The 12,720-nt window shown below is 39.7% G+C and overlaps 1 protein-coding gene across 1 annotated transcript in view; it reads right to left on the reverse strand.

Moving 5' to 3' along the window:
* DST (dystonin) overlaps nucleotides 1-12,720 on the reverse strand; it is a 315,143-nt gene that overhangs the window by 206,629 nt on the left and 95,794 nt on the right. Inside the window, exon 6 of the mRNA XM_081346025.1 lies at nucleotides 12,262-12,428. Within this exon, the coding sequence (XP_081202151.1) occupies nucleotides 12,262-12,428 (167 nt within the window). The remainder of the gene's footprint in view (nucleotides 1-12,261; nucleotides 12,429-12,720) is intronic.

The raw sequence follows: 12,720 nt of genomic DNA on the forward strand, positions 1-12,720 counted from the left end.
AGGTTGCAAATCATGTGACCCTGGGACACTGCAATGTTTGTAAATGCAAAGTGGTTGCCAAATGCCCCAATTTTGACCATGTGACTTATGGAGGCACTGCAACGGACACGTGAGGACCAGTGGTTAAGCTGGGCTTTCTCAGCACTGTTGTAACTTCTAACAGTTGCTGAACGAATGGCTGCACGTTGAGGACCACTGTATAGCTAAGAAAAACTAAATGAAAAGGCATTCATTCTCTTGATTATCATTGTTTCCTATCCAACTGAAGGAATTTCATCTTCATTCTTACATAGAGCACATCCACATGGCCTGCATCCCATGACGTGATGCCCTTCTTATTGTTTCTAAGCAGAACCTCCCCCCCCCACACACACACACTTTGTAGACAGCCCATTACCGAGACAGGCTGAGGTCAGGTCATGGTGTTCTGACACGGAAATAATACTTGCCCTTGGAAAATGGAAGAAACCTCCCATTCAGACAGTAGATGGTACATGAAGGAAGTGGGCTCAGGAGATATGATTGGAAACATCTACTTATTTGTCTGTAATTCAGGTGACTGATGGGATTGTCCCATTCAGTCTGACCCCTGGGATTTGTGTTGTTCTGGCTGCAAAGGAGAACAGAAGTATGATTTCTGCGCTCACTTCCTTTTAAAAAAAACAAACAACTAATGTATACAAAGTATACAAAGTGCAAATTTACCAGATTTATTTATTTATTTGACTTCTATAGCCACCCATCTCAGCCAACAGCTCTGGTGGCTCAGAAACATGTATTAAAATAAAACCTTTAAAACACCTTTAAAATAGTTTAAAACAATAAAAACTGTAAAAACCATTTAAATGCTAAAAAAAACCCACTAAAATGTCTAAGTTGAGTGCATGCAAGCAAAACATCTGGCCAGTTAACGACACAGCCAGGAGGCGGGGCCCTTGGCGCATGTAGAGCCCCAGGCTCCGAAGCATAGCCAGTCATTAAAGCTTTACGGAAGGCTAACCTGTTCCACAGAGCAGGGGCTGCTGTAGACAAAGCTCATTTTCTAGTCCCTGCCAGCCGGCATTCTTTGGCTGATGTGATCTGCAACATATCCATCCTATTTGATCCAATTGGATGGGTAGAGACTCTTGCAAAAAGGTGATACCTCAGGTATCCTGGTTACCAAGCCATATAGAGCTTTTGTAGGTAATCACCAGCACCCTGAATTGCATCTGGTAACCAGTGTAGCTCATGCAGGAATGGTGTTACATGTACTGTATATCTGGCACCAGTTACTATCCCCATGGCTGCGTTCTGCACTAGTTGAAATTTCTGAATCGTCTTCAAGGGCACCCCCACGTTATAGTAGTCTATTCTGGAATTTACAAGGGCATAAGTTCCTGTGAGCAGTGCCTCCCAGTCCAGGAATGGGCACAACTGGTGCACTATCTGAAGGTGTGCAAAGGCCCTCCTGGCCATGGCTTGTTCAAGCAGCCCAGGTTCGAATCTCAGAACGATGTGGCTGGCTGATGAGACCTAAAAAGCTTGACATAGCTATACCAGTCAGATATATAGATATACACACATACTTGAAAGTACAATTGAAAGGACTTGGCATTTGTGTTTCTGCAACTTATATAGCATGGTGATGGTGGAATGGGCCAATTTGCTGCAGCCAACTCACCGTGACCAATTAGGCACTGGATAATTCAACAATACAATTTAATTATTTTTAAAAAATTAAAGTTTTTATTTTTGTCATTCACATTTCATTTTGTCCCTCCTTTTGCATTCTTTTTTTAAATGATTCTGTTCCACCACTTCTTCGATATTAATGTAAATCTTGTCTTGCAATGAGTTATCCTACAGCAAGTTAGCCATGGCGAGTTGTCCTGGACCCCTTGGTGGTCCCTGCCCTAGTTCCTTATCTTCTCACTGAATGTTCTTTTAAAAAGTTTGTTCCATCAACTAGAAAGTTCCTCAAGCTGTATCATATCTGCACAAATCCAGACAATTGCTAAAGGGCAGTCAAGGGCTTTCAAGAGCAAGCCTATGAAGAAAGCATTGCTGTAGTCAAGCTAAAAGGTGATTAGTGCATGAATACTGTCTGAAGGGCCTCCAGATCCAGATAATGGCATATGATGCACCAAGCAAAGTTGTACAAAGGCCTTCCTGGCCAAAACTGCCACCTGCTCATCAATAGGAGGTGTGAATCCAGGAGTGCAACCCCATCCAAAATTAAGGCTAAACTATTCCAATATTCAGGTAGCCCTCATATCTACATCCATGAGGTCTGAGAAGGATTTAATCAGATCCACTTCCTTCCCATCCAGGTTTAAATAGCCGCCAGGCCCTAAGACAGAATCTCACAAGGCTCATTTGGTAGGCCTTGGGTAGCTGCTATAATTGGTTATCATCAGCATACTGAGGACAGAGAACCACAGACCTGTAGATGATCTTACCCAGAGCTTTCATATGGATGATAAACAAAAAGGAAACCTGCGTCATCCCACAAAATAGGCCCCTAGGGAGTGACCTTGCCCAAGTCCCCACAAGTCAATAACCATAAAAACCGGCTCTTAAAGAAGAAGAACCACCTTAAAATAGTTCCCCCAACTGGTCCAGTAGGACACCATGATTGACAGTATCAAAAGCTCACTGCCATCATAGGGTCATCACCATAGGTCATGTCGAAGTGTAACCAAAGCTGTCTCCATACTAAATCCCAGCCGGAAACTGAAATGGATTTCGATAATCCACTTGCTCCAGGCTCCTCTTTAACTACAGTCCACTTTCTCAACAACTTTCCCTAAAGAAGGAAGACCAGAGACACCACCTCCTGATAGTACACAATAGTCAGCTTATTCACCAATATCCACATATCCACAGCAAATGGACAGGATTTCTATCTTGCAACATCATACCATGATTCCTCTTAAAAGAATAACAGAACTTAATCTTCTGATAGATCCAAAGTGAACCATAAGAAAGTCACAAGCTAGTCCAATGTGATTTTTTTTTTGGGGGGGGGGGGGAAGCATCAGAACTAAAAAAATAAAAACTCCTGCAAAATTGTGGTTAAAGAAGCAGTGACCTTAACATTGTGATCTGGCCAGTTATCTATTTTTAAGTTTGACATACTCCCTGGAATATATTAGGGCGGGGAAGGAAGAACCGTCTTCGTCAAGGGAATATTTCCTAAATTATCCTGATTTTAACTGTGTTGCTAAACGTTCTTTGGATCAAGATCCATCACTCACAAAATTTTACAGCATTGCAGGGTGCAGGTCGTGCTGTATGGAATCCATTTGACTCCCACCTGAAACTCTGTTCCTTTTCTCAATCTGAAAAGTTTGATGTTAAGTGATTCCCCTGCAGCAGAAAAGTAGAAACCTAGAAGCAAAGCTTACCAAATTTCTCTTCCCGAGCAGAGCTTTTATTTCCCTGCTCCGAGAAAAAGCAAGGATAAGCTGCACAGTAAAAAAAAAGAGAGAGCAAGCAGAAACTTGAAGGTGAACATAATAGATGACTTCTTCCTTTCAAATGTATCCTGTAGCAATCCAAGGCTTGACACTTAGTAATATTTTGTTTCTTCCCCCATTTGTAGCTAGAGGCAACTGACATGCTGCGGCAAACGTTGGCATCTTTGCTTCTCCTATCCTGGAGGAATGTATTCAAGTTAGATCTTGATAGCCTGAAACATGTTTTAACAATTGCCATGGTACAGAGCGTACAACCCTTGCCTGGTGGGCTGGCATGAAACCAATGTTCCAGACCTCTGCTATATATATATGTGACTTGTCTGCCTTAAAGCAAGACTTGCATCTTGTAAACTTTCCCCACCTAAAATTCTTTGCCTTGACTTCTGCCATGTTTTAATGGATCTGGTAGCTCACACAGCTCTGTTTGCCTCACAAAATCTGGGAAGCGTGATCTCCATTTCTGAACAGCTTCTCTTCCTCTCCTTGGGGATTGCTACCGGTTTTCATCGGAAGCTCAACCTACTGTAAAGAGCCAAGGAGCTTCTCGGCAGGGCCAAAAAGGCTCTGAGTTAATCTCTCATCTACTCAATACAATTGCAATCTATCCTCAGTCTCCTGAGCTGGGATTTTTATTATTTGTTTACTGCTGTAGATCATGTTCCCACATTTTTCAACAGCCTTCCTGTAGTCTCCACACAATAGACCAGGTGTGCTTGCTGCTAATCAGTTTATTATAAGTGTCTTTATTTTCCCCTGTGCAACTCGATTTTTCTTTTTATTGCTACACAATACTTTCATGGCTGGTATTTATGGTTTTTATACGCTTCTCCTGACTGTTGGCTCAGAGATTTCACAAGAACTGGTGAAAAGCTTTCCTTGATAAACAAGACATATTTCATTCCATATTCATGAGGCTATGTGCATTTTTACTATGTGCATAAAACCTATTCAAACTTACTGCATACAGACCTCATCCTCAAGTGAAAGAAATAATCAGTAACAGTATTTTTTTTCTGCATTCAATTCTTCTTAAGCTTAGCTTTTTCTACTATAACCGTAAACGCTTATACTTTTAGGGGTGGAAGGAAATCCAACTTGATTCATTTGAAAGCCTTTCCATAATATTTTCTTGGTAAGGTTTTTACACGGTAAGTCACTGGATCTTACTTCAACTCTCCCCATCTGGGCTTGGGACCTCAAGCAAGTACAGGAGGGTAAAAAATCAAACATATTTCTGGAAGCAAAAATCACAAAATTTCGCCTTACTTATTTCGGACATATCATGTGATCAAGCTCACTGGAAAAGCAATTATGCTTGTAATGGTCAGTGGTAAAAAGGAAGCAAGTAGCCAAAAATCACTATGGCTAGATACCATCAAAAGCAACACCATGAAACAATTGAAAGCTGTACAAGATTGGAGAGGGAGGGAGGGAGGGAGGGAGGGTGGGAGGGAGAGGGAGAGGGAGAGGGAGAGGGAGAGGAGAGAGAGAGAGAGAGAGAGAGAGAGAGAGAGAGAGAGAGAGAGAGAGAGAGAGAGAGAGAGAGAAGAGGAACAAACATGGTTAGGGGACTGGAGAATAAAACATACGAAAAACACTTGCAGGAATTGGGCATGTCTACTTTAATGACACGGTGACTCAGTGGGTTAGGACGCTGAGCTTGTCGATCAGAAGGTCGGCAGTTTGGCGGGTCGAATCCCAAGTGCCGCGTAACAGAGTGATGAGCGCCTGTTACTCGTCCCAGCTTCTGCCAACCTAGCAGTTCGAAAGCACGTAAAAATGCAAGTAGAAAAATAGGGACCACTACGGTGGGAAGGTAACAGCGTTCCGTGCGCCTTTGGCGTCTAGTCATGCCGGCCACATGACCACGGAGATGTCCTCGGACAAGCGCTGGCTCTTGGGCTTTGAGATGAGCACCAGCCCCTAGAGTTGGAAACGACTAGCACGCATGTGCGGGGGAACCCTTACCTTTACCTTACTTTAATGAAAAAGAGTGACCTGATAGCAGTGTTCACATATCTAAAGGGCTGCCACAAAGAAGAGAGGGTCAACCTATTCTCCAAAGCACCAGGACAAGAAGCAATGGATGGAAACTAAGCAAGGAGAGAAACAACCTAAAACTAAGAAGAAATTTCCTGTCAGTGAGAACAATTAATCAATGGCTTGCCTTCCGAAATTGTGGGTGCTCCATCACTAGAGATTTTTAAGTAGAAATTATTATTTTTTTAATTTTAATTCCATTTATATCCCGCCCTTCTCCGAAGACTCAGGGCGGCTTACAAGCTTAGCAGTAGCCTTCATTCTATGTATATGCCTGCTTATTAGGGCTTTCACACACACCCCAAGCGGCATTATTACAAAGTCAGCTTAATTGCCCCCAACCATCTGGGTCCTCATTTTACCTACCTTGGAAGGATGGAAGGCTGAGTCAACCTTGAGCCTGGTGGGACTCGAACCTGCACTAATTGCAGGCAGCTGGTGTTACTTAAGGAGGCATTAGCCCACTGCTCCACCAAGGCTCTGTATTAGATAGCCATTGGTCTGAAATAGCACAAGGTTTCCTGCTTGAACAGGGGATTGGATTAGTAGACTTCCCAGGTCTTTTCCAATTCTGTGATTCTGACATCGTTTTCATTCCTTGTTTAAAATTATGAAAATTATGTTAATTGTAATTATGTTATAATTAACGAATGACTCATTATGTTCTGTGGAAGGCCTATCTGCTTCTTTCCTGGGCTTCAAAATAAATAAACAGACCCGAAAGAAGAGATTGGACAACCATTTGTCTGAAACGACATAGGCTCTCCTGCCTGAGTAGAGGGGTGGGGCTGGAAGGCTCCCCTTCAACTCCGTTATTCTGTTACAATCATCTACCACCCTACAGCTATGCCCTCTCCCTATTAACAATAATTAGTCCTTCGGGAGATAGGGCGGCATATAGTGAGCCTTGGTGGAGCAGTGGGCTAATGCCTCCTTAAGTAACACCAGCTGCCTGCAATTAGTGCAGGTTCGAGTCCCACCAGGCTCAAGGTTGACTCAGCCTTCCAGAAGGGCGGGATATAAATGGAATTTTATATATATATATATATATATATATATATATATATATATATATATATATATATATATATATATATATATATATATATATATATATATATATATATATATATATATATATATATATATATATATATATATATATATATATATATATATATATATATATATATATACATATATATACATATATATATATATATACATATATATATATATACATATACATATACATATATACATATACATATATATATATATACATATACATATATATATATATATATATATATATATATATATATATATATATATATATATATATATAGATCTAGAGTCTCGGGTTTCTTCCCACGTTCCTTTCATCTTCAGAAAGTTGTGGCGACGTTTCGACGAAATCCCATCCGTCATCATCAGGCCGGAGTGTTTCTCCTGCTGCTACCAGGAGCAATGCGTGGTCTGGCTGTTCCTTTCCTTCCAACTGCCGGTGGGGCTGTGTTCTGACTGGGAGGAGGCGTGGCTGCTTTCTGATTGGGTGGGGGTGTCCTCTGGCTGGGTGGAGGCGTGGTTGTCTTCTGATTGAGTGGAGGCGTGGCTGTCTTCTGATTGGGTGGATGCGTGGCTGTCCCCTGATTGGTTGGAGGCGTGGCCGTCTTCCGACTGGGTGGGGTGTGTTCCGAATGGGTGGGGTTCTTTGTTGTGTTGTAATATCCTGAGTGTTGTGATTTGGTGTCCTGAGGAGTGGGCTGTGTAGTGGCCTTCAGAGCTTTGGTTTGGCTCCTAGTTCGAGGACCTGCTATGTATCTCTGGTATGGGTCAGTCAGGTTCGTGTGTGCGTTCTTCTGCTTGGGTGATGGCCCTTTTGCTTGACTTGTTCTGTCTTCTGTGTGGGAGAGTTTTTGTTCTGGGTGTGGATGAGTCTTGCTGGGGCTGGTGGCATTTGGGGTTGTTTGTTGGTTTTTTAAATCCTTATTTGCTGAAATTCGTTTCTCTATCAATGCTGGTTTCCAAATGGCATGTAGGCGGGAGGTGTCGTCTCGCTTGTTCATACTGTCTGGGTGTTTTTCTATTTCAATGGCTTCTCTGATTATTCTGCTATTGAGATGTTCTATTTTGGCGATTGTTTTTGTACCTTCAAAATTGATGTTGTGTCCCGTAGTGTTGTGTCCCGTAGTCCCAGCCAGAGGACACCCCCACCCAATCAGAAAGCAGCCACGCCTCCTCCCAGTCAGAACACAGCCCCACCGGCAGTTGGAAGGAAAGGAACAGCCAGACCACGCATTGCTCCTGGTAGCAGCAGGAGAAACACTCCGGCCTGATGATGACGGATGGGATTTCGTCGAAACGTCGCCACAACTTTCTGAAGATGAAAGGAACGTGGGAAGAAACCCGAGACTCTAGATCTACACATACAGACACCCGCGAGAATCTACGAAAACAATATATATATATATATATATATATATATATATATATATATATATATATATATATATATATATATATATATATATATATATATATATATATATATATATATATATATATATATATATATATATATATATATATATATATATATATATATATATATATATCCCAATAATAAATAAATTAATATGGCTATGAGGACAGTATTTCTTATTTATTTTATTTATACACACATCCTCCATGATCATCTGTGATCATAAATGTTATATTAATATCTATCTTTACGGCTTTGAAGAAATATGAAAATTTTAAAAGGCAGGGAAATAATTTTTAAAAAGGTTGACGTTTGGAATGAATCTTCTCTTTCGCTAAGGTGAACGCCATCTTTTTGCCTAGAGATCAGTAAAGGGAGAGGCCTGGCTCCAGAATTTCTTGACCCCCAACTATTGCATTTGTTTAAAACTTTTATACATTATTAAACTTCTCAATGACTCCTGGGCTTTGCGGTATTAAATTTAAAGTATCAATAAAAAGAAAAGGATTAAATTAATCAAAGAGATAAAACTATCATTGTTCCTAATATTTATAAGCCAAGTAACAGTTCTCTCAAATGAAATACTCTGGAGAACAGCTGTATCTTAACTTCCTTTTTAAAAATCAACACAGAGGGTGCTAGTCAAATCTCTTGTGTAGTCTTTTTCCTATGACCAAGTATTTCCCCACTGGTCTTCTTTCTCCTACACTTCATACCTAGGAGAAATTCTTAATATTCTTAGATGAGATGTGCAGTCAGAACTGGTTTGTTCTATTTAAAGAAGACTGTCCTGGAGATATCTGAAGTCAAGCCAAAAAGTACTTTGTAGTTCAAAACCCACAATCAGAATTGTATTCAGAATCCTACTGGAAGCTAATTGAGCATCCACAATTATCAGAGTGAAGTGGCTAGAGAGGACAAATCATTTCACACTAACTGTAACTTCAAAATAGCCTCCAAAGGCAGAACATATGTAGAGTACATAACAGTAGTCTATCCTAGAGTTCATGAGGGCACAAGTTACTATTGTACAGGCTTCAAGAGGAACTACCAATTAGTGTACAAACCAGAGCTTGATTGGACTATTTCAGACACGTCGTGGAGATCAATATTTATTGAAACTGATAGAATAATCTTTTCCACGTAGAAGAAAAGTTAAATGAATCCTGCAAACGTCAGAAGGAAGAGAACATTAATGCAAGCTCTCTTCACTCTCCCTGCTAACAGGGGAAGGAATTGAACCCTTCTTAACACTGTGTCTCCTTCTCCTACTTTTCACAAGCAATCCAGAAAGCTACCATGATCGATGGTATTAAAGAGTAACTATGAGTTCTAAGAAGATCAGGAAGAACATACTCTCCCCGCCAAAAAAAAAATCAGAGTCACAGTAAAACTCAACAAACATACTATGATTCATATCTTTTGGTGAGGCTTACCTAATTTCTCTCAATCACCCTTAAACATCCAAAAACATTTTCTGTATGTTGACTTTTCTACACACATTTACTTAGAAGCAATTTCACTTATTTGTAAGGAAACCCCAAAATTTTATTTGCTGTTCAATACCAGGATTATTGTAACTGAAACAGTAAGACAAGGAAATTCCTGGAAAAGTACAATGTGGTTTTATTTGATTAAAACTGTATGCTTTCTGAAGATACACGTAGTCTTTTTGTATTTTGTTATGATGTTGCAGCACGGCTACTAATATGAACCAATACTATTCTGAAATAGGATAATTATCTTTAGAGTATACCATTCCTAAGAGGAGCCCAAGTTGTGCCAACAAATTATATACAAATATTAAATTGACTTTCTAGATATTATCAGTTCTAGAAATTTTATCCTAATTTAACTTATTTTATATATTTTTTTAAAAATATCAAGATGTCATCCAAAAATGTCACTGATTTCTGAGGAAACATACATAAGAGCATTGTATTTGCTATTCTGTAACATAAAATTAAAACAGAAGAATGAAAAAAAGTTTCCATAAAAATGCACTTTTAACTTTTTTGGAAGTAAACTATGTTTTGTGTTTTCCCACTCCATCTCAATCAAGTATTTAAGATGGGACAGAACTGCACCCATACAAAAATAACATAAAATGACTGAATTGAATGCTACCAATAACCTGCTGCTCCAATTCAACAGGAAGACAGATAAATCCATTACAGAAGACCCATGGCAACAGGTTATACGTGTTTCGTAATACCAAAACCTGTTTAATGAAGTTGAACTTCAAATACTACTATAAAACTTTCTCCCAAAAAACACACCTGATGCATGTTAGCAATTTGTTATTTTATTATGTTCTACCAGTGACTTACTTATTACAAATTCATTTAGTAAGAATTTTTATTCTGCCTTTATAAAATCAGTAACTTTGCTACAATCCTTTCAATTTTTCAGAGGAGCTATGTAAGATTTTATTTAACATTTATAATTTTGGAAATACAGTTAAGGAATAGATAAAAACAACAACAACAACGAGGGAGACAAAATAACTAACTAGTTCAGGAAGTAATTTCTGTTGGCTTCAGCAATAAAAATAGCCCTCAGCAATTTCCTGAAAGCAATTATATATTTTTATATATGTAATCTAAACATACACATAAAAGTGAAAATTAAAAAAGACAGGATAACACATTTATTCAAGAAACACTTTCTAATGTACCAAACACATGGGAGCTTAACTTAATCCATTCATAGACTAAACTTAAATGTCAAGTCTTGCAGTTCCTCTGCAGCATAGCCCTTACAAGAAGAAAGGCAAAAGCCATGTAGAGATCAACAAATGTTAACTTATTTCACCTTTTCTGCTCCTTCCACTCATTGTAAATAAAGAGTTGGCTTGCTCCCTTCCCTACAAAACACTCGACAAGCTACCAATATTTTAAAAGTTTCTCACATCTGGGAACATGATCTCTGTTATCCTGTCATCTGATGACAAGGAAACAGCCACTGTGATCCCAACCTCCAGGAATGTCTTCAGTTCGCCCTGAGTCTTTAACTCAGAGCCATGTTTATCTCTATTAAAAACCACAGGAAAGATTTTTAGAGGTCACTTGATCCTGACAACCCAATTTTCTCAACTAGTGAACACCCTTTGAGCTGCCTCTCTGGCTTCTGAACTATCATCAGACATTGCTGAAAAATTCTCAAGCATATCCTTAAAGACCGTGAGTCGTACTTTAAAAATGCATAAATAAAATTGGAAGCTGAGTTTCTTAAATAAACTACCATGAAACCTTGATTTAATTCACTCCTGTTTAGCAGATTTTGGATGCAACTGACTAAAGCTCTATATAAATATGCCCCACCCTGCAAAAAAAACCCAAAAACCAAACAATTTTCTCTGCATCTCAAGTAGTATAAACAAGGCAGTTAAATGTAGATAAATTTTGCCTTAATTCTACAATATGCCTTACACTATGGCTTCATGACACAAATCAAATATACTAAATATAGTAAATCAAAGCTGTAACATACTTTCAAGTTTAATGAATATTTAGGTTTAGCAGATTTCCTCCACCCCAAATGATCTGTTAAAATGCGGTTTCATTATAATACGTCCGATATCTTGATATTTTACATTTTTAAATGTTTTTGCTGAGTCTTTGACCCACATTTGGACAACAATATCAAGGCCTGGGAAGGCAAATTCTAAATAATGTAACCTGTAAATATGACATCAGAGTCTTGATGTCAATGCATGTGCAAACACTTGAGTTGCAAGTGTATGAACATGCACATCAGCCCTCCACTTGCGCGGCCCGGTTCCCCTCTTCCCCCCAAGCTGGACTGCCAAGAAGATGACCTCTTTGATTCCAAAAGACCATTGTCTAATTCAGGGATCCCCAACCCCCAGGCTGCAGCCAACTACTGGGCCATGGCCTAACTGGAACTGGTCAGCACAAGCAGCAGGCCGGCGGCAAGCGGATGCATGCAGCTCAACATGAGTGCCTGGCAGGTTGTTGTGCATGCACATGTAGGCGCAGCTCAACTTGCGCAAGTTGAGTTGCAAGTGCATGCATGTGCACGCCAGCCCGCTGCTCCTGCATGCACATCAGCCCTCCGCTCGCACGGCCCAATTCCCCTCTCCCCCAGAGCTGGGCCGCCAAGCCACAAACGTTGGGGACCGCTGGTCTAATTGCTACAATGCACGAGGCATGCTTTACCAAACAGACCTCAGGTTTAATGATAAATCTTTCCAACTTTCTAATTCCTCAGAATAATTATTTCCACATACATTTTTAACAAAAGTGCAAATACCTGTATTTATGAATGACGGCATTAAATAATCTCCCATCTCGCCAACAGGTCGTGAAGTTTTCACAACGAACTCCAGCATAACCTTCTGTTATCTGTTGCGTCCAAAGAAGCAATCGCTCTTTAGCAGACATATCCTCTGACTCTCCAGTAACATGGATATCAGAAATCTGTATGAAAATAGGATAAATCAGTCAAGTGAATACAGAATAAAATGACTAATAGCAATACAATCAGCCATACCTCATGTTTTCCCCACTCTACTAATATTAGGGTGGAGAAAATATCATTACTATTGAAGAGCTGAAATAACTCCAAGTTATTTGGAATAAAATCTCCAAATGGCACAGACACCTCAGCAAGATTTACTGGAGAAAGCAATTATGCTTGGAAGAGTTCATGTTAAAAGGAAAGCAAACCACCGAAGAACATGGTGGCTGGACACCATCAAGGCTGACCCAA

The sequence above is a fragment of the Vipera berus genome (assembly GCF_964194415.1).
Source record: "Vipera berus genome assembly, chromosome: 1".
In the NCBI taxonomy this organism is placed as follows: domain Eukaryota; kingdom Metazoa; phylum Chordata; class Lepidosauria; order Squamata; family Viperidae; genus Vipera; species Vipera berus.